Here is a 22,341-nt window from a genome sequence, read left to right on the forward strand (position 1 = left end):
GATCAGTGTGTAGGAGGCCATATTTAAATGGACCGCCTTGTGAGAATAAGCTGTAACTGGTGTGTGACTGATTAGAAGCAATGGTCCAATCAGCAAGCTTACAGCTGGGGCATATGACGTCCGCATCCTGCATGAACTAACGCAAAGCTTCATGTATGTAGAGTGGAGACAGAGCTGGATGAATAATGAGAGAGAGACAAAGATAAAAGGGAAAAAAGTGTAAGAGAAAGACAAATGGTAATACCTTGACAGACACAGGAAGTCGGTTATCTCTGAAGGCCTGGAAGCTGAAGCAGCGAGGCTGCTGGGTGGCCTTCCTCACAGGCACCAGATTTCCTGAACACTCCAGGTGAAGCGGCATTCCCTCCATTACCTAGGAGATGGGACACAGACATGAGCGTACATCACTACACAACTATTCCACCACATCAGTATGATGCAATGCCCTTGTCTCGATCTTGAAACTGACCTCTATGTCTCTGCTGCGAGCCACCTCTGTGAAGTTCTCATGTTGTTCCAGGGTTTTATCCATCTTATCGTCGGTCATGCAGTAGCAGCGCAGGCGGCCCTCGCGCAGCTCATTCATCTTTGCAAACACCACAAACTTGGCCATGTAGGGAACCGCTGACAGTTCTCTATAGAGCAGGTTGGCAAAAGAGACGGCCTCAGCTGTCCGAGGACAGTCTGCGAGCCAGAATCTGGGAGGAAACAATAACATGTAATCACGGCGCTGTGCATAAATCAGTCCAGCTGCTTGCTGGAATGATGTAATTTGGCTTACATTAAACTTTATGGCATGATGGCTTTAATGTGTATGTTGCCAACTCAACTAACCGTGCTGAAACATTGGTTGTGAAACTGGCGCAGTCTTTAGCATACAAAAGCTTGGTGGTGCCAGTAATGTCTTCCCATTGGGCTGGGGCTGTGCCACCTGAGAATCAGACAGTATGAGACACAGCAAACTGGTTAACCCACTTTCAGCAAAGGTCATAAAGAAGAAATCTCATGGTAATAACCTTTTTTAATCCAACTATGGCACTGACATCTTTCACCAGTTCAAACCAGCAGTTTTGCCCTATTAATCTTTCCTTGACTTGGAAGGAAACTGCTCCAGTCGACACACACACACAAACACACACACTGACTCGCTCACCCACACAACTCCCAGTGGTGGCATGCAGTACCTATGACAGAGCAAAGCAGACGCAGACTGGTGGTGTCGCCCTCCCCAGAGTCTCGGGGACTTTCCCTCCAGGACGGGGGCAGGGGTATACGCAGGCCGATGGGCCGGTGGAACTTGCGCCGCCGAGGCTCCACAGTCACCACAGGGCTAAAGTTTGCCTGGTTACCCAGCAGCTTTGCAACCAGCTCATCTGGAACTGGCTGAGCCTGAGGTTGAAAGTAAATGGTGGGGAGAGGGGGTGCACGGTAACACGGGCACAGGTTTGATGATAATGTAGAAAAAAGGGAAAATGATTCAAGGAGAGAAATATATGAACGGACAATGAAGGTTAAACAAAAATATGTTGGATGACAGGTGGAATGAGACAATGGTTGATGGATGATGGGACAACGAATTGAAAAAACAGGGTAACAAAAAGAAAAGACAACCAAATAGGGAAAAATTAAAGGTGAAGAGAAAAAGAGAAAGAGAAGTCCACAGTGAATAAACAAATAAGCAAATTGGTTGTAGGACTTAATAACTCTTTTTATTTTAAAATGCAACAACGTGTGTTAACATGAAACTTTTACAGTCATTAATACAAAATCAATATCAAAGAAAAAGGCACTGTGGTTTTTCACAAGGCCATTCATGACACGACAGCAATGATATAGTTAAATAGATATGCTCTTAAAGATCATGAAGTAGTTAATAGAAAATTAAATCACGTCTATCTCACTTACATTCAGTTACATTCACTACTTTCAGCTCAGAGGTTACGGCATGTGTGGTAGCATGTTAGTTTACAAGACATATTCAGCTTCACATAAATTAAAGGACAGCAGAAGGTGCATTCATACTGTATCTACCTTTCATTTTGGTTTATTGAAACAGATTCTGACATTGGAATTACAAGTTTTCATTTGATAATTAAAATTCATAAGTTTCTCACTACATATTCATAAAGTATTTTAAATATGTTTTTTAATATAATTTTTATTTTATCAAAAATAGAGATTTAGCAATTACAGTCTTGAGCTGGAATAAAACTGGTAAACAGATTGCATGAATATATTTATCCTGGCAAAATGAAATTCTGTACAAATGGAGCCTTGAAATTCCAAGTCAGCAAATCTGAGAGAATGGTGCATATTTATATACCAAATATATCAACTGAAAAGAATTATGAAGGAAAGAAAGATGATATTTAATGTACCTTTTGTTTAATACAGGTTTGAAATTATAGGAAAAATAAATAAATCCCATTCCCAAATGTTCTGATTCTGATTTTGCAGCTAACAGTCCAGTGAAATGGTTTCATTAATTTTTTGATGTGATGTTTTATTTTGAAAGAGGAAGCTAGGGCAGGGGATTCACATACTGATATACTTTGGTTTCTTATTTTACAGTTAATATTACCAATTATCTGATGTGCATAGACTAATACTGGTACAGTTAACATTTTGAGTTCCACAACAATCCTGTTTTTATGTGTCATATATCTGTGTGTACATTTTAGCTGATTCATTATGGCTGGTTGTCCTTTTCCTTAAAAAGACAAATATACAGCTTTAATTTGAAGGAGTACATTCATTGTAAGGAAAAAAAACATTTACTGGGAACAAACCTGCTCAAGTTTAGGGGAGACTGGTGGATACCCACAAAACCCGTTTTCATTCAGATATCTTCAGGTGACAGTTCAAGGAACCCCTTTGAAAATGCCATGCCAGTTGTTCCCTTACCAAAACTGCCTAAATTTGGAGTGTTATGCAGCCCAACTTCTGACGAGCTATGCCTACATTGTGGGTACAAATGGATACCTTAGTTTGTCTAGTTTCACACAATACCACTACTTTCACACTAGCTTGGCAGAGTACTGCGGCACTGTCTTTGGTGTGTGTGTTTGAGAAATGTCAAGACCTGAAAAGTGAAGCTGTACACACAGAAGGCAGCTAAAAGCTTCAAACAGCAAAATATCTAATATTAAAAGGTTTAAAGATCAGGTGCTCAGTAGTCACCCCTTTTTGTAGGGGATGACACTTCACTCCTTCTAAAAAATAAAACCTTTTAGCACATTCTCCAGACATTTATGATGACAAAACCACTGGACAGTAAGTTTAAAGCAGATTTCTCATTATGTTTGACAAACTGTACTTAGGTATCTCAAATTAATGTGTTAATAATAGAAAATCCTGGGCTTGACCAGTGACATAAATACATTAGCGAGAAAGAAATGAATAAAGATAAAACAAATAATAACATATCAGCACTAAATGAGCAATCCAAACTTGAATAAAGGTGCTAAGTGCATGCACTGTGTGAAATAAGAAGGTCCTCTAAAAATGCGAAAAGCAAAACTTAAAAAACAAACAACAAAACAAAACAGTAAACTAAATCGAGAATCATCAAGTGCTGATATGATCGGGTCATTCCAAGATCATTCAAAGTACATCCAACATGCTTTATTCTTTCAGGCAACACAGGCATTAACGATTCTGTCTTTCTTCTCCTTCCTTCTCCTCATCGTCCTATCTCACCTGCAGCCCCAGGCGGACGCGTTTGGTGACTGCTGTCTCAGGAAATGTGGCCTGGACCAGTGGCACCAGTTTACTTGTCAGCGAACCTCCCTCCGGTCCAATCAGGTCGCTCTCTTGCTGGACTCGTGATACGACAGCAAAGTAAAGGGGGAAGTCGGTGGAGATGATGCGACGGATTCTCTTCTTCCCGAGCTCTTCTTGACTTTCTAATTCTGAGGAGATAAGAGAGGGTTTAAGTCTCAGGAAGTGACAACACCCAGTGACATGTTTGATGTCATTCTGAGATCCAGTTTTTAAACTCTTACCCTCATCCATCCCGTTGAGGATTGTTTCTAGCACCTCATCACCATAGCGATTGCGATGTTCTTTCCAGACTGAGCCGTTCTCACTCCTCAGCACCACAAGCTCCCGGTCACCTCGACCGAGAGCGGCAAAGTGGGGGATCTCCACTATCACCGGTCTGCCACACAACACAGAACAACACACAGAATTATACATGAACAACAAGTCAATTCAAAATACATAAAACTCTACGAAGTGGAAAAGAAACACGTTACAAAGGGATGTTTAACTACAATTAAAAACAGTCATTACAGAGCCAAAAGAGAAGGAAAAAAAAGAAGAAAACAGGTATAAAATACAAGAATTTAAGTTACAGTGCAGTCTAAGAAATTAACCAGGACTTAAATTTAATAAAAGGCAGCAGTAAGCAGCCTTGATTTGAAAAAAACAGAGCATTCCAGTGGACAGTGGTCAGAATTTTTTTTTGCCATTGTATGTGTCTGCAATCCTCGGAGATGTTATATTTGCACATTGTTGTGTAAGTTGACATTTTATGTTTCAACAATGCTGTGGTGAACAGGTCAGGTTTAGGCACAAAAACCACTTGGCTATAGTTAGTAAGAGCTTGTTTTGGCTTGAAATACTCAGTCTTGTAGGCACGATTCCTACTGGAGAAACAGCAATGGGTCACTACAAAACACCCACCTTTGGTGCCTAAAAAGCTGCTGAAAACAGAGCAATGACTCAACCAGTTTTGTTGTGGTTTGTAGTAGTCTGCAGCTCAGCAAGTGTCTTGCCCTAGTGACATGCCATCCACCATCCCCTCCACCTCCAGATGACAAAGTCAGCTCATATACTGTGTCACTTTAGAAATGGTGATATGAAATATGCAAATGTAACATATTTGTGGTTTGTATCAACGTAGCATTGCTTCTCCATGTTTAGTTTTGACTCTGGGGGCAGAGAGCAGACATGTCTCAGATGACCTGAGAGGTCTGGATGGTTGGAAATTTATTCTGACCCTAAACTATTCAGTGCTTAATAAACCAACAGCAGTGTTTGACATTGATTTTTTGACAGAAAGTAGGCCAGTTTAAAGACCTCACTGGAGTGATATGATCCACTTTCTTGGTCTCTTGGACTTGAAATATATAAAAAAAATAGTATCTTTTGTACATATAGAGGAAGCAAGAAAATCCTGACTCTTTCTGGTTGAACAAAGTCGTTTCCTCACCCCAGGAACTGCATCCCGGCTGGCCCCAGGGAGATGATCCTGCTGGCCAGCCCCTCTCCCTCCACCAGCGGAGGGGGGCTGGTCAGCTTCTGCGGCTTTACCAGGCGGCAGGTGATGCGGGTGGGCGCCGCACAGGTCCGCGGAGGTATGATGACACGCAGACCGTTATGCCTGCTGCCTCGCATTGAGCCGCCCCGAGCATCTACCATAAAACTGACCAGGAACCTGTTATTGGACAAAGATTGTGACAATTAGCTGCCAGATCAAATATTAAATAGAGGCTAAGTGAAATATAAAGTTTTCTTTTTATCACTGTTGTGCTGACCCTGTGTGTATGGGACTGGCGACTGGGCTGACATTGTCTGACGTTTCAGTCGCCGGGCTGCTGGGGATCAGTGAGTCCTCATCATAGTCTTTGGGCAGTGGAAGTGGAGTGTGTTGCTATAACAGAGAAACATAAATGGTTCATGGCATCCACAGAAGAACACTGTTTGGCATAATGTTCTATATAAACCTGTCTGTTTACTGGAGATGACATGGAGAGAGCTGTGATAAGAGAGTATGCCTATGTTGTCATTTTTATGTGTTATTTTTACAGTGGATATGGAGAGGGTACATCATTAACCTTTGAAAGGCTGTTGAAGATGAAGTCTTATTTACGATATCATGTTGTTGCTATATGCTAACGTCAATGAAACGTGTAATCTTGGCTGTTAATTTTTCTCCAATTGTGGATCAAATTTCTGCTGGAACACATACAGTGCTGGTTAGAAGCTTTTATTGCTGATTTTTCGCAGTAGAAAGTGCAGCTATACACAGTCCTTGCTGCAATGATGATGCAGAGATGTGGAAGACCCATAAACGCTGACCAATCAGAGGAGACTGGTTTTTTTTGTGAGGGAGCTTAAAGAGACTGGCGCAACGACATTTCAGACGGGTGAATAAAGGTGTTCCAGCACAGACATTAAGAGGAAAATAGTGTTCATGGGACATTAAAACTTGTAAGCATGTTCTAGTACAGTACCTGATCTATCTCATGTTCTTTCAATATAACGGTCTCTGGAGAGACTCTGGGAATCCTGGGAATGGCTGGCGAGTAATTCCTGTTGTATGAAAAGAGAAAAACACAAATCAGATTGAAGAAGTTTCTCTACATCTCCTCCCAAGTGCTCCTCCCTGGTGTTTAGTGAGTGTCTATGGTGCATCCCCCTCTATCCATCCACCTATTAGCATGTGGCTACCAGCTTGGCTCGCTCGCCTGTTTCCCCGCCCAGCCCCCCTTACGCTGTGCCCAGCCCTCTCTCGTACTCCAGTGATTTCTTTGGGGAGAGGAAATCGTCATCATGGTCTTTCATGTCATCCATCTTCATGTACCTGGCCCCTTCTGTCCCCAGGAGCTCCTCTCCTTCAGAGAACAACATGCCAAAGAGAGCGAACAGACCGTGGTCAGGTTGGTGAAACAGCAAGAGAGAGAGAAAGAAAAGAACAAGATGGTTAACCAGGGGTTAGAGGGGTTAGACGTTAGGAGATGGCTCTGTGATTTAGGGGTTAGACTGGTGAGATGAGACATTACTGACGATGCTCTGTACGCTGACTTTATTACTGCCAGCTAATGGCAAAAAACTGAAATGAAGCCACTTCTACCTAACATCAGAAACACTTTAAACAATCAGGTATGAGGACAGAATCAATACAGCAGGCCACTGTAATCAGCTGTAGTCTCAGGCTGCTGCGTCCAACACTTTTCATTCACAACTACATTATTACATCAAAATAAAAGAGGGCAGCTTACAAATGAAGTCTGGAGTTTTCAAAAAACCACATAAAATCTCAGTTAGAGACAACAGCATTATAGCTGTGCACAGTGCACAATCTCTGGGGGAGAGCATGCATCAGCATAATCTCATTCCAAAAATGTGTTGTCTAGTGAATAAACAGTTAATGAACTGAAAGATTTAGACATCAGCTGCCTCAGAGAGCGATGTGTGAGGAGATTTGCTCCAGAATGCAAATACAGAGACAAACAGAACAGCATCAGCCCACTGCAACACACATGATGACCAAAGTACAGACTGTTCTCCGTTAAAAGATCAGTATATCTTCATGTGAGCAGAGGTGGGTTACTTACCCCCCAAAACATGCAATAATTTTCAAGAATTCACCAGAAGTCTTCCCTGTGTGTAGTAATATGTGGCTGTATCAGCGCAGCCTGTGTGAGTGTGTGAGTGGGCGTCTGTCAGCGGTCGAGAGCCAAAGTGATGTCGTAGGTGTCATTACACTATGTTTGACTCTGTGAGTGCACTTCCCACAGGTTCACATGAGTCAGCTTGTGTCCTGGATAGTCTCTGTCTTGTGTGCCGTGCATGTGTGCCACACCGTGTAGGCGAAGTGTTACCACATACGAGCGCGTGCATCAGATAACCTGCCGGTATCATCTCACCATTGAGGATATGAGAGGTGTCTTTAAGACAGCGTCTTGGCTACTTTCTATATTTAGAGCAAAGGTGACGATCTGTCAGTTAAATTATCAGGGGACTAAATATATCGAGACATAATGTCCTCTGACATCATTGTCAGTGGTGTTGTAAACATCGGGCATTAAAAGTTAAACCTGTAATAAGTGGTATCTTTGGAGGGCAGCAGAAACAAGCTCTGACGTGACATACAGTAACACCTTGATAGTTGATATGGTGAACTTATTAGCAAACACTTACTCATTTACACAAACAGAAGCTACAGGGCAGTATTGTCATTTTCATGTTTCTATCCACCTGATGAATGTACATCCAATATACTCTCCTTTTAGCTCAGATTTTGGTCTCCACCAACTCCCTAGGGATGTATCTGAAATCAGCTGTCTGTTGCAGCTGGAACAATATGAGAGCAGTGAGCATCGACCAAAAAGTAATGCTGTAGGCAGGCTTGAGCGGTATTTAGAAATTCTGACGTTATTTCAACACTGTCAAAAACACAAACACTGCTCTTTCTGTTAGACTGATAAGGCAATGCTGTATTAAGGTGATGCAGTGCACAGCACACACCACCAGAGGTCAGTCTGTACCAGTGGAACAAGCAGAGGTGGTGGGGATAATGTTGCAAGACTAACAAAAAGCCGACCAGCAATGACAGAAAGAGACAGCAAGAAAAAAAAACAGCAGTAGAGTCGGCATACTTCCATATCTAACGTTGTAAAGTGAGGCTTTATTTCAACCAAACCAGAGTTGGTAATTGTTGGAACAGTGGAAAGACAAACCACGATGGTTTTGGTGAATATTACTTTCCATTGTTTCCGTTTAAGTTTGAACGAGTATGTTTTACAACAACTTAGCTAGTCTTGGTTGAATCCACTTGAATTCAGAAGTTGTACAGTAACATTTTTCTGTTTAATAAGCACAATAGGTGTAAAAATTTCCCTTCTTGGTGTTTTATGAGTTTATTAGACTAAAAAAGCTAAGGGAGCTTGTGGGATGTTGCAAACTTGTTGCTCAGATCCCATCATTTACTGTAAACACTGGTGCAATGTCAGGAAGGTATAAAGGTATATAAAAATAGATCCCACCTAAGCCTAGTCGGGGCCAGTGTTGTATCAAAGTTTGCTCCTCCAAAGAATAGTGTTTCCCTCTTGTTAGGGTTAGGAATAAGGTCTTCGACACAACAAAAGTAAACCAAATAATTACCAAGAGGCCACTACAAGCCACTTTAAAGTCAGATGATAAGTTTCTGTGGGTTCATTACTTCGAGTGACTCCTTTTGTATAGAAGTTGTCACAAGATCAGATATAGTTCACATTGCAGGAACACAACAATGACGTGGTACATGATCGACACCACAATGGATTTAAATGCAAACACAATTAAAGACACACATTTCAAAGCAATGATAACACTGCACTATGGACTGCTAAAACTCTGAAAACAGATTTTGAATGTTTTTTTTTAACAAAGGTTTGTTAGATTTTATCTGATATTAGTAATAATGGATCCGATACTTATAGAGGTGATCTGTATGTTTTGGCTGTGACTCTAACTGTAAAAACAAGGACTGACGTCAAAACATGGAGAAAAAAGACACCTGGGGAGTTAGAGGATGAGGGTGTTATTGAAGGGACATACAGAGGTTACAGACAAGGGTGCTATGGGTGCATGCCAATGAGAAACCAGAGCCACCATCACAGTGAGCGCCACTACAGAGGGATCGAGAGAGAGGAAGAGAGGCGGAGAGGTACAGTAAAGATTGAGAGAGTGAGCTTGAAATGGAGCCACACACTTTAAAACAACGACCTATGAATGCCGCACGAAGAAGGAAAGAGACATTCATACCTAATGTTAGCTGTGCAATTCCTAAAAAAGGGCATAAAGCAAAAGGAATTGGAAAAAAATGAATATTTGTGCGACCAGTTGAAACATCATAAAGTCAGCCTCGTAAACAGGACGTAATGTTTCGATAACGTTGGTTATTAAACATTGTTTCCGACTGTTTTATGTGAGTAATAATAATAATTGTATTTCTTTACCTTCATCCTCAGACACGTCCAGTATCTCATCCACTGTCTCTGGGAAGCTCATGCGGTGTTTCTCTGTGGTCGTCTGCACAGAAGGAAGAGGAAGAACCAATTACAGATACAACAGTGAGTGTTAAATTCTTATTTCCATGTGATTATCATGGCCACATAATACTGGTGCTGTATCCCGATGGCATGGTAGCATTTCTAAACTTCTCACCATGGAAACCGTCTCCTCAGTGACGAGCTTCAGGACGTCAATCACAGAGATGTAGCCCAACCTCTTAGCAATGGCCAGAGCTGAAGTACCATTCTAGCAGACAGAGAGGAGCAGATTGATCACATCTCTGAAAAACAAACTTTATGAGTCATTTTGAAAAAGATGAGAAGCGTTCATGCTCACTGTTGTTGTCTCGTTGGGCTGAGCTCCGTGCTTCAGCAACAGTGTCACAATGTCTGTGTGTCCCTGCTGGGCCGCCTGGTGCAGAGGAGTGTAACCAAGCTGGAAGAGAGATTAAATGTATTCTTACTCATTTAATGTACGTCTAAATAACATGTTTTTTTCTGAGTTATCCCTGAATTATTCAGTACCGCTGGCCCTCCTAATTAAGTTTTTACAAACAACAAGCTAACTGCATAACAAGAAAACTGTCAGTACAACGGATAATTATCAAATGACTAGAGCTGAAATGATAAGTAGATCAACAGAAAACTAATAAGCAACAATTTAAACAATAGGTTAAATGCTTAAATATTTTTTACAGCAAAAATCCACTGGTTTCAACTTTTCAGATTTCTATTTACTGGTGTTTTCAATCTTCTATGATGATAAACTGGATATTTTTGGCGCACACTAAAAGATTTTTGAAATCTTCACACATGTTGAAAATGCAAGAGATCCAACGCATAACGACATGTAATATTAACTTTAACAGTTCTGCTCATACAGTGTGTAGAGAGCAAGGACTTGGCCAAAACAATACACAACACATTAACACTTCTACTATTCATGAACAACCAGAGTCCCCACTCTCAAATCAGGAAATATCGAAAGTCTCTTGTGATCAAACATGACTTTAGAGCAAACAAAAAAGGAGAACTGGCTTTTAGTTTTTGGGCTACTTTTTACAGAAAATTCACAAAGTAAAAAAACATGGTTGAATTCATGGGGACGGCATGAACACGAGCTGGAAGCGAGTAAATTCTGACTTGAATCCTATCTGATATTGCATTAAAACCATCAGAGACCTGCAGGACCACCGGCGATCCTCTGGGTTTCCCCTCACAGCAGGATATCAGAGCGAAAATACTGAACATGATTAATATTTGCAATTTGAAATTGGTGCAGCCACGATAGATGTCCGAGCAGTCAGGGGATGTAAAAAACACCCTAACACACATCACACGCCAGGAAAGTTTGGCAAAATGATCTTTAAAACCATCAAAAAATCGGGGCTTTGCTGGTGATTGTTAGGAGGGGGGAAACGAGCCCATAATAGTGGGCACCTGGCATTTGTCAGACAAAGCAAGCAATCTGAATATGTCAGCTCGGGCTCTGGGAACTTGTGGGATAAATGTTTTACTATCTCTGACATATTCACAGACAAAAAGTCAAATCAAGTAATTAATAAAAACAATCTGCCGAATGTCGCCCTACATCTGACCTTGCTTAGTTTCTAGAACTTATATCTTTATTAATGATTACAACACATTTGTCATAGATCATGATATGAATACTAAATGGCATGGAATTGAATACCTCCAGTCTCTTCAATGCTTTTACAATACATTACACTTTAGAGAGGTAAAATGCCCTCATTACAATAAATCATTATATAAAACAGCCAGTTTTAACAGCTTTCCCTGAGCAGGACCCTGCAACAGCCCCAACAGTGTAATGTACTGTAATATTTCCTGATGAATAAATCAGAGACAGTAGGCACACTGTGAACGCGTGACTCACGCCCTGACTACATTCTGTTGTAGTTTTATGTCAAACCAGAGGGAGGCACTCACTCTTGTTTTACTGTTGACGTTGGCCTGTTGCTGCAGGAGGAACTTCACCATCTTGATGTTGCCATAGTGACACGCTACATGGAGAGGGGTGTAGCCCATCTGAGAGTGAGAGGGGAAAAAAAAGGTAAAAAGTCTTAAACACAAAATCACAGCAGAAGCATAACTTTAGTGTCTTAATGACCTTTTAATTTGAATACATTATGTAGATGTGATCATATAAAGGGCTGAATGGCTCATGAATATTGCATTAACTAATGGTTCAAATCCACAAAGTAAAATGATTTTGAGAGCAGAGCAGTGATAAAAACTGCATTCAGGCTGCAATTCAGAAATTAAAGAGAGAGGATGCAGTTATTTGTTGTATATGAGACAGGAACAGTAACAATAACATCAATAATAGTAACACCCTGACATCATGATAACGTCCAGTACAGGAGCCCCACAACCAGTGAGTTGCTTTACTAAAGTACCTGTACTTACTGAATGTACAATTTTAAGGAACTTTACTTGAGTAACTCCATCTCCTAATTTATAATTCTACTCCACTACAGTTCATAGGCAAATATTGCACTTCTTACTTACTAGTTAATTTGCATATTCAGAGAATACGAAATATAATCACCAAATAAATTATAATGAAACATTAACGCCGTCCTCCTCAACTGAGCTATAATGTTAGCTAGCTCAGTGGTGCTGGGTGAGCTTGCAGGAAATGCATGCTGAAATGGTTGGTGGGTGTAGTTCGGTGGAGTGAAACAGTTCCTACATAAATCTGCTCACAACATGGAGGAGGCAGACATCTCTAAAACAGATATTGCCAACACTCAGCAATTCACACCAAAACAATAGAGATATTGTTTGAAAAATAGTGCTACAGGTAAGAGGGAAAATGTGTATTCTTGATTTTGGGGTGAACTGTCCCTTTAAGTAAAAGATCTGAGTACCTTTGTAAAGCACAAACTGCTCTTATATCGTCGAGATCAGGTCAAAGAGATGTTAAGATTTCGTTTGTGGTGCTGTTGTACAGAACACATCATATAATTCTACGCATACATGAAACCCCACCGACTATTTTTCAGCATAAATCTGATTCAACTCCATGTGAAAACACTGCTGCAGAGCTGCTCCAAGCACCAGAGTCCCCCTCAAGGGTCGGCCATGTATTGATGGTAACACAACCCTCTGCTATGAGAACATCAGGCTATTTCTGCTGCAACACTTAGACACTATCTGCTGAGGCTCAAAGTGGTTGGCCAGTAGTTTCTACACTGAAAAGGCTCTGATAAAACCATGCAACAGTTTGCCATGAGAGTGAAAAGGTCTTACCCGTGTGGCAGCGTAAACTGAAGCGCCTTGTTTCACCAAGATATCTGCAATGCCAACATGTCCTTCCTGTGCCACCAGATGGAGTGGGGTTAATCCGCTCTGGGGACAAACACATTCAAGAGACAAAGGTCAAACACAGAACAAGTCAAGCCACAGTTACGTTTTATTTCTTAAAATAAACTTCCTGTCCAGTGACAGTCATCCTATAATCATGTGTGTTTCTTGCCTTGTTTCCAAGGTTGACGTTGGCCTGTTTGGAGATGAGGAGGGAGACCATGTCTGGCCTTCCTTCCTGCGAGGCCAGGTGGAGAGGTGTCACTCCCTGCAGTGACTCAGCATTGGCTGAAGCTCCATACTGCAGCAGGCTGTTAGCCACCTCCACCTGGTTCTGCTTGGACGCTATGTGGAGGGCGGTGTAGCCATTCTGGAACGCAGACGTGAGTTATGGTTAGAAAAAGATGTGTATGTGCATGATACTGGGCTAGGGCTGGGCATATATCATTGTTTAAATATCAATATTGTGATTAGATTTTGAATATTTTAAGATTATGAGTGTTGCCTTTTTTAAAGGCTGCATTATAATAAAGTGATGTCATTTTCTGAACTTCCCAGACTGTTCTAGCTGTTCTATTATTTGTCTTTACCCATGTAGTCATGATATCATCATTACTGGTGATCATTTATCAAAAATTTCACTGTGGTAATATTTTGTGAAAGCACCAATAGTCAACCCTACAGCACAGATATCAAGGTGTTTGGTCAAAAATATTTCCTCCATATCGCCCAGTCCTATACCTGGCCATTCAACATTAATTATGTCTGGACTTGTGTGTATCTTTGTTTAAATTTATTTACCCTGGCTGCACTATGTGGTGAACCTCCTTTGCTGACAAGCAAGTTGACAACATCCAGGTTGTTGTGATGTACAGCAACATGCAGCGGAGTCAGACCATTCTGCAGAAACAGAATCAAAAATGCATCAGACTGACGTAGAGCAAACAAAGCTTCTGTCTTCCATACAGCCAAGCCTTTAAGGTTTGTCTTACCTTTCCAGCAGCATTAGGGTTCGCTCCTCTCTCCAACAACAGCTCTGCTACATCCACCTTGCCGTACTTGGAGGCCACATGGAGTGGAGTGAAGCCTTTCTACAGAGGCACCAGTGAGGAAGTGGACACAATGTTAGGTCTGGGAATACAGCTATTTGGGAAAGATGCAGAGAAAAGAAAGCAGGCATGTTTTACCTTTGTCATCTTGGTCTGCTGAGCCTCCATATCCAGTAGGATGCGCACGGTTTGTACGTGACCTTCCCGGGCAGCGATGTGTAGGGGTGTGTGGCCTGCTGTGGTGGTGGAGTTGGGGTTGGCTTTGTGCTCCAGCAGCAGCTTCACCAGCTCCTTGTGGCCCATCCGAGCGGCACAATGCAGAGGTGTTTGGTCATCCTGGAACAATGAGGGGAGACGAATTATGAAGTGTAAGGTACTGAATGAAACTCCGGCGATAAAATGACTTCTCTAGTGATTTAATCATCCTGTTTTCAGTTCTCAGCTTCTCCACTATGATCTCAACTTGTTACATTAAGTGTAAAATGAGGCTGTGGTGTGTAGGAGGGGAATCAGCATGTGGAAGCTCTGCAAAGAAATAGCTGCTCAACCAACTTTCTAAATTAACGTTTAAACATAATGAGTATTTAATCCATGTCTAACATGAGGCATGTTTATGCATGAGTAAACGATATGTGCCATAGAGTGTGAAATCTCTACCTTGGCCTTGGCGTCAACTGGTGCTGCGTTCTCGAGTAAAAACTCTGCCACCTCGAAGTGTCCTGCCCGAGATGCCATATGGAGAGGAGTCTCCACTTTCTGTGCAGGCACAGACAGACAAACCACCCACTCAGATTTATCACTATCACAACAACAACACTAGCGCTGAGTTGGTTATCTGTGCTGCTCTTTTGGAGATCTCAGAGGGAAACTCACCACATTGGAGGCACTGGGGGAAGCTCCTTTCTGCACCAGGATCTTCACAATGTTAAGATGACCCATAAATGATGCCACATGTAAGGGGGTCAGGCCAGACTGTTCAGAAGAGGAGAAGAATATTACAAATGGTTCTGCGGGCCAATCATATTCAATATAATAATGTGTGAGCTGTTATTGTTAACCCCTCTTTTCTGTTCTCTCACCTCAGTCACAGCCTCTAATGACGCAGCTTGTTTTAGCAGGAGATCCATCACACGCATGTGGTTCTTTTTACAAGCAATATGCAAAGGAGTGAACCCATTCTGTAAAAAACAAAGGAAACTTTTATTTAATTTGGAACTTACAAATTGACTGTTTGTTCATGTTACTGTGTGCTTGTCACGGACCAATGCACGAGAGTTGGGTTTGGCCCCTTTGTCCAGCAGCACTTTGGCCATGCGGTGGTGGCCGCAGTGTGCCGCCACGTGCAGAGGGGTAAGGTGGTCCAGTGTGATGTCATCAATCTCTGCGTTGTACTGCAGGAGCTGCTTGACGCAGTCCATGTGGTCCCCTTGTGCTGCCATATGGATTGGAGACAGGCCATTCTGCAAAAAAAGGAAAAAGTGTTGACTCTGTCATCCCTCACAAAACGGGAAGCAACTTGTCTTGTCATGGAAACAAACAATTGCAGCAAGAAGCAGCGGCAAGAGGGATCTATGGCTGTTTGGCTGATGGATCACACACTTTCATTTACTTAATTTTAGAGTACAAGCAAAGCAAAGCAACTCAGTGATTTGCACTCATTATCAAACCAGATGGTGTCAGTTCATTTCTAAGAGAAGTTAAGAATTTACTCGTATGTAGTTGGATTACCTTGGTCTTTGCCTGGATGGGGGCTCCATGGTCCAGCAGGATTTCTATAATCCTGACATGACCATTTCTGGCTGCACAGTGCAGAGGAGTCAGCTCATCCTGGAGAGAGAGAGGATTGTTAATGATTTAGTTAATGATGCATCAAATTAGAAACAGTAAGGGAATCAAAGATTCTGTAAAACGGCAGGATGGATGTCTGCTGCACCTTGGTCTTGGCATCAATCTGAGCTCCTCTGTCCAGCAGCAGTCGCACCATGATCACGTTCCCCCGTCTGGCTGCGATGTGCAGAGGAGTGATGCCGTTCTGCAGAGAGAAACACTCAGATGGGCACACATTCAAGGACAACAGGCAGCAGGGACAGAGATTAACCTTTCGACACCATCAATTATTTTCTACCTTTGGGGTGAAGTTGACATTGGCTCCTCTATTGAGCAGCAGTTGAGCTACGTTCAAGTTTTCATAGTGTGCAGCAATGTGGAGGGGTGTGAATCCAGTCTGCAGGGACACAACAGGGTGAGTTCATGTCACTGTCATTACCATTGGCATTTTAGAAACACAACGGAGGACACCAAACACAGATACCTCTTATACACGACACACACACACACAAATGTTTACCTTGCTGAGTACATCAGGATTGGGGTCATTCTGCAGAAGCACTGCGGCTGTGCGTGTATCGTCGTTGCGTGCTGCAATGTGCAGTGCAGGGAGGCGGACCTTTCCCTTGGTGCCGTAGTTGATGAGCAGGGCTACGACATTCTCATGTCCCTGCTGAAGAGCGACGGCGAGAGGAGTGAATCCATCCTGCAGTGCACACAAGAGAGTTAGCAGACCAGTTGACTCGTGGAGAAAAATTGAGAGAGGTGTGAGGAAAGAGGCTCATGAGAACGAAAACAGAATGGAAACACGGCAGCAGTCTGGATCAGCAAGGATGGGATTGAGGAATTTGGGCGATTACTACTCTTTGAAAACATCTATCACTTCCTTGGTCTTTAGTACCTCAGTTGGAATGCTCTGATTGGCTCCGTTCTCCAGAAGAAACTTCACAACCTCTAGATGGTTTTCTTGTGCAGCCATGTAGAGTGGAGTGAAACCCTTCTGTCTCAGAAAGATGCACAACACATACACGCACGCACGCACGCACAGCAGCAGAGGAGACACAAGCACAGCAAAAGACAGGAAGACAGTCACAGATGCACAAGGATGTACAGAGAGAGGAAACAGCAACATACAGATATATAGGAACAAAGACACATGTTAACAGATGGGATTGCAATAGTTACTACTATGGTTTCACTGTAAAGTTCACGTTTAAGTACTGAGGAGTAGCCTCAGCGAGTCCTGTGATCGCCGCAGTGAGAGCAGCGCTGAGTCTCACCTGGGACTGAGCGTTGACATTGGCCCCGTAGTTAACCAGCTCTGTGACCACCTGCTCCTGCCCCGCCAGGGCTGCAATGTGCAGGGCCGTGTTCCCTTTCTGTTTAAACACAGATACATGAGCACAAGAGTACACAGTCATAACCAGCACTAACAAAGATTATAGGTGAAATCCCACGTGTGTATTCAAAGTGCAGGTGGTTTTCATATGCAGTTGTTCATATGCAGACTGATGTTTCATGTTGTATTTTGGTTTAATTTGGGTGGCAATCAGGAACTGTCTAAGAATAAGTAAAAAAAAAAGTACATATTTGAGGATGCATTAAATGCCAATTTTCAGTACTACAAATTTTGTATTGAGGTTTGATACCCAGCCACAATAAAACCTTTAAGTTTCCATGAAAAGACACAATTCAACAAGTGTTTTAAGTAATAATCTCAAAGAGGGGATTGAGCCTATGACCCACTGATGAAAGTATCTGCAATATTTATATATATGCAATATTGTACAATAGGTATTGAGGGTGACATTCATGGGAAAATGCTGTATTAAGTTACTGCAGATGCACACTGAACATTTCCCACAGCCGAAGCTTGTTTGAGTGAGATTAGCACCTACCGCTATAATTCATCAAAAGTGCATCTACAATACAAGACAACGGTCATTTTCTACATTTTTTTGATCGAGATCAGTGTGAAATATTGTAGGGAGCGATGGAACAAGAATCATAGCCACAGTGAGCTGTTAGATGAAGAGCTGCAGGTGACAGGCTGCACACTTAGCGATGTAACAAACTCTTTTCACTGAGCCCTGTTGTCTGGAGGCTCCTGTTGTGTGCAGCGTAAATCAGATCACAGTTGCTCACAGAGTGGTTTATAAATGCAAATTACTGGCTGACTTTTCTTTTTTTTTAATGAAAATGGCAATTGTTTTGCTGCCTCCAGAGCTCTGTGACCTGTTGTATTAAGCTGCAATTGTTACCGAGTCAAACTGTAGCCCACTGAAATCCTCTCAATTGCCACTTTAATACAGAAAGTGTTAAACATTTTGAGATATACACTTATTTGCTCTCCTGTTGAGGGTTAGATAAGAAGATGAATACCTCATACTCATGTCTGTATGCTAAAGATAAAGCTACAGCCAGCAGCCAGTTAGCTTAGCTTAGCATAAAGACTGGAAACAGGGGTAAACAGATAGCCTTGCTCAATCTAAAGGTAAGAAACCTACCTGCCAGCACCTCTACAACTGACTACTCAATACATAATTTATTATATGTGTACACTTGCTGTTTTATGGAGCTCATGTGCAGGACTATCCTTGCATTCATGTGATGTCAGAATAATTGAAAAAAAGTGTTTCTTACTGGGAAAATCACGTGAATGCCCCCTGAAATTGGAACAACCAGGAATGTTGGTGAAAATTTTGGTACCGAAGTTGCTGAATTAACGCCATATATGGTCAGTGGTAATAAACTTTTACATAATTCTCCTATTGTATGTCGATTTTTTGTTCACAGTTAATCTGTAGTATGGTATTAGCTGCTCTCCACATAGAGTGACATAGACCAGTTGGAAATGTGTTTTATCAACATTAGTCCAACAAAGCAATATTTTGGTAGTTTTTAGGGGATGTGCATGTGCAGCAACAAGTCTGGGACAAAATCACAATGCATTTTCCGTAGCGTCCACGTTGTTCCCAAAGCTCATGAACACACCAAAGTCGAAAGAACAACTTCCCAACTCAGGAAATGGGACCATTGGAGGAGCATGTGAATGCAGCATATTTCTTAGCTGGGCTAGAGACAGGAAGTGAGCTCTCCTCATCTCACTCTCTGCTGGAAGGTGAACGCTTTGTAAATTCAAAGCACAGGTGACTTTCTGAGGAGATAAGAATGTGGGACATTTTCTCTGAGGATTTTTACCTTTGTGGTGGTCTCCAGTACGATTCCATTGTGAAGTAGCTCCAGCACCATTTTGACATGGCCTTCTTTTGAGGCCAGATGCAGCCCGTTGAGCCCATTCTGAGTGAGAGAGCAGAGTAAACCTCATACTGAAGGGTCCTAAACATACTATGAACACAGATATTTCCTATTCTACAAGAAAAAAAAACACTCATATACACACAAACACATGTGGGCCATGCCAACTGAAACAACTGTTGTGTTTATTCCACAGTGACTGAAGCACTCACAAACCAAAGCAGGCAAATACTTACACTGGACACCACGCATGCAGTACTCTCAGAATCAAAGTGGTCATTAGCGAAAACAATGTCTACAGGGATGAAAATCAGGATGTGAACATTTTCATTTGATTAATGATGGTGAGAGGAGGAGGAGGAGGAGGTGGAGGAAGAGGAGGACGGGAGGGGGATGGCAGGCCGCTGGTCTCGTGGCTGGGAAGAATACGAGCCGTGTGGGATAGGTCTGACCTCACACAGCCTTCCTTCAGCCGCACAGGACATGTGAGGTTGGACCTTTCCCACACCACTGATATTATTCCTCTGAGTGGGGAGACCACAGCACACCATCACTCTACTGCGGACAGAGGAGAGAGGGAGGGAGGCACAAAGCAAGAAAAAAAGGGAGGTGAGTTAGAAAACAGTCCACAAACAGAAGGAGGAGAGAGGGAAGAGGAGAAGTTGTTAGGTCGAGAGGGAGAAAAGAGGAGGGAAGGGGAGGGCAGGAGTGAGGCAGTGTGCTGGTGACAGGTATCCACTCAGACAAGGAAACACAGCTGCCACAGTCAAGCCTCCACTATCAGACTGTTCAGACAGCATCAGGACCGACAGTCACACCAACAATGCTTTCATCACCAGGGTTAAAGTGACAATCAGCAACATTTGGTATCATTGTACAAATTTTAAAGGTAAATTAACAGCGCTACCAGACCTGTGTTAATGATTACTGCTTTGAGTAAGGGCAACACTAAAGCTACTATGTGTAAAACTTGATAACTCCTTCTAACAGACAGCATAGCTTGACTTAAAGTAGCACATGCAGTGGGCTTAGGGTGGGGCGATATGACGGCATATACTACGCAATGGTAGAAATGTCTTCCATTTCTAGTGCAGGAGCCATTCAGGACAGGCTGCGCAGCAAATCTTGGGATTGACTGTGTGATCTTGCGAATCCAGCTGCCAAAGATGCTCTATAAGTTAACATGATTTGGACAAACATGGAGGAGTAGTGCTGTCAAAAAAAATCGATCTATCAATACATATCCATTCTGAATATTTGAAACGGTTTCAATTCCAGCTGTGCTTTCTTGCTCTCTCTTTATTGATAATGTTCACTTCAGTCATTCTGCTGTACTCTGCTACTAACCAAGAAAAGTAAAGTTGTTGTTGTCATGTTATAGCCTTTTTATATTTATTGTAAGGCAGATTTATCTCTCCTGTCTTACCTATAAACTTAGTAGTTACTGAATTAACTGTCAAAGGGCTGTGGGTGAGGTAAGAGCACAGGGACTGCTTCTCTGTGTGACTTGATCCACTTTTTAATGTCCGAAAAAGAACGGAATACTAAACATTGACAACAATAGTGGCATATATATATATATATATATCACTCCGCTAAATTTAATCCTAACTCTCATTACTGATATTATATAGTTCCCAATCTAACGTAAAGAGCAAAATAAAATATGTAAACAATATATAAATGTAGTTAACATTAAATTGTGCAGGTGCAAACTAATGAACAGAGAAAAACAAGACAATGTAATGGATACGTTCTCACGAAAATAAATCTCTTAAATCTTTAAGCCCCCCAGGGAGCTTAAAGCTTATGTTTTAAAATAATTTTAGTTTTACTGTTTTGAATAAATAAATTTAAAAAAAAATCACATATGATGAAGTACGGTGTTTTTTTTTTTTAAAGATATCTTTTGGGCCATTTTTAGCCTTTAATTAATAGGACAGACAGGTGTGATGGGGGGGGGAGAGAGAGGTGGTGACATGCAGCAAAGGGCCACAGGCTGGAGTCGAACCCGGGCCGCTGCAGCAACAGCCCTGTACATGGGGCACCTGCTCTACCACTAAGCCACCGACACCCCTTCCCCACCATTTATTTAATTGATTTTATATAACAGCAATATGATGTGTACTGTTACTGTGTTTTAAAATTACATGTACCAAAGATTTTGGCCATATCGCCCAACCCTAAGTTAACTTTATGTGCACCGTCACAAAAACATTTCATTTTTATAAACAAAAGACCACCAGACCACATAGAAATCCTACATACTGTATAGGGGCTTCAAGTGCAAAACTGCAAAGCAACATGTGTGGTTTCTTCTCATTCAGGTGAGTATGTTGTAGATTATCACTTTAACCCAAACACAGTAAACACCAAACAGTGAAAATATAACACAATTTCATACGACGAATATCAAGAAGAATGAAATGAAATTGTGTCATTCAAGAGAAATTCATCTTGCAGGTCAAAAAAACTTTCTGGTATCAGATTGTATTTCTGCATGTTATTATATTTTGAATCCATGGGGTGTCTCCCTTTATCATAGTGGAGCAGTTTGCCTGTAAAGGGCACTGTATGGTACAGTGTCACTGTTGTTGTGTGGGGTCTGTGGGGCCTCATAGAAACCCTGCCAGAAGCATTACCAGCAATAATTACAAAATGTTGAGGACAGCATACGTGAATGGAAGGGAAACCATGACTAAGTTAGATTAATGAGCCAGAGGAATCTTTCTCACACACACACACACACACACACACACACACACACACACACACACACACACACACACGATTCTGGCCAAGTTTCAGTAGCCTGAGGGCAGCAGTCTTAGCCCCACTAACGCTGCCTCTTCCTGGTCACTCTGGGAACAACCGTCACAGTAAAGGAGGCAGGATGGAAGAGACAAGGCGAAGGAGAAACCCCTGCCCCATTTATCACCTTCCCTGGAGACCCTGTAAACTCCACCTGTCACCTTCATACACTGATTAACATCTACCTGAGCATGCACATACAATATGACTGAGTGCACAGGCACAGTGATCAAGTCAGACACATCATGCACACTGGACACTCAAAACACAGTTAAATAGAAATG

At 42.0% G+C, this 22,341-nt stretch overlaps 1 protein-coding gene across 1 annotated transcript in view; it reads right to left on the reverse strand.

Annotated features, from left to right (window-relative positions):
• ank1a (ankyrin 1, erythrocytic a) overlaps nt 1–22,341 on the reverse strand; it is a 56,875-nt gene that overhangs the window by 24,411 nt on the left and 10,123 nt on the right. Inside the window, exons 3-33 of the mRNA XM_050050138.1 lie at nt 19,190–19,288; nt 17,269–17,367; nt 16,890–16,988; nt 16,509–16,694; nt 16,287–16,385; nt 16,095–16,193; nt 15,890–15,988; nt 15,424–15,621; nt 15,241–15,339; nt 15,035–15,133; nt 14,819–14,917; nt 14,300–14,497; nt 14,105–14,203; nt 13,914–14,012; nt 13,285–13,482; nt 13,059–13,157; nt 11,733–11,831; nt 10,120–10,218; nt 9,937–10,029; nt 9,729–9,801; nt 9,535–9,555; nt 6,500–6,620; nt 6,240–6,318; nt 5,541–5,656; nt 5,216–5,440; nt 4,005–4,159; nt 3,700–3,911; nt 1,185–1,389; nt 835–931; nt 470–698; nt 245–373 (exon numbers count right to left, since the gene is read on the reverse strand). Coding sequence (XP_049906095.1) covers nt 245–373; nt 470–698; nt 835–931; nt 1,185–1,389; nt 3,700–3,911; nt 4,005–4,159; nt 5,216–5,440; nt 5,541–5,656; nt 6,240–6,318; nt 6,500–6,620; nt 9,535–9,555; nt 9,729–9,801; nt 9,937–10,029; nt 10,120–10,218; nt 11,733–11,831; nt 13,059–13,157; nt 13,285–13,482; nt 13,914–14,012; nt 14,105–14,203; nt 14,300–14,497; nt 14,819–14,917; nt 15,035–15,133; nt 15,241–15,339; nt 15,424–15,621; nt 15,890–15,988; nt 16,095–16,193; nt 16,287–16,385; nt 16,509–16,694; nt 16,890–16,988; nt 17,269–17,367; nt 19,190–19,288 — 3,921 coding nt within the window. The remainder of the gene's footprint in view (nt 1–244; nt 374–469; nt 699–834; nt 932–1,184; nt 1,390–3,699; nt 3,912–4,004; nt 4,160–5,215; nt 5,441–5,540; nt 5,657–6,239; nt 6,319–6,499; nt 6,621–9,534; nt 9,556–9,728; nt 9,802–9,936; nt 10,030–10,119; nt 10,219–11,732; nt 11,832–13,058; nt 13,158–13,284; nt 13,483–13,913; nt 14,013–14,104; nt 14,204–14,299; nt 14,498–14,818; nt 14,918–15,034; nt 15,134–15,240; nt 15,340–15,423; nt 15,622–15,889; nt 15,989–16,094; nt 16,194–16,286; nt 16,386–16,508; nt 16,695–16,889; nt 16,989–17,268; nt 17,368–19,189; nt 19,289–22,341) is intronic.

This window comes from Epinephelus moara, chromosome 8 (assembly GCF_006386435.1).
Source record: "Epinephelus moara isolate mb chromosome 8, YSFRI_EMoa_1.0, whole genome shotgun sequence".
NCBI lineage: Eukaryota > Metazoa > Chordata > Actinopteri > Perciformes > Serranidae > Epinephelus > Epinephelus moara.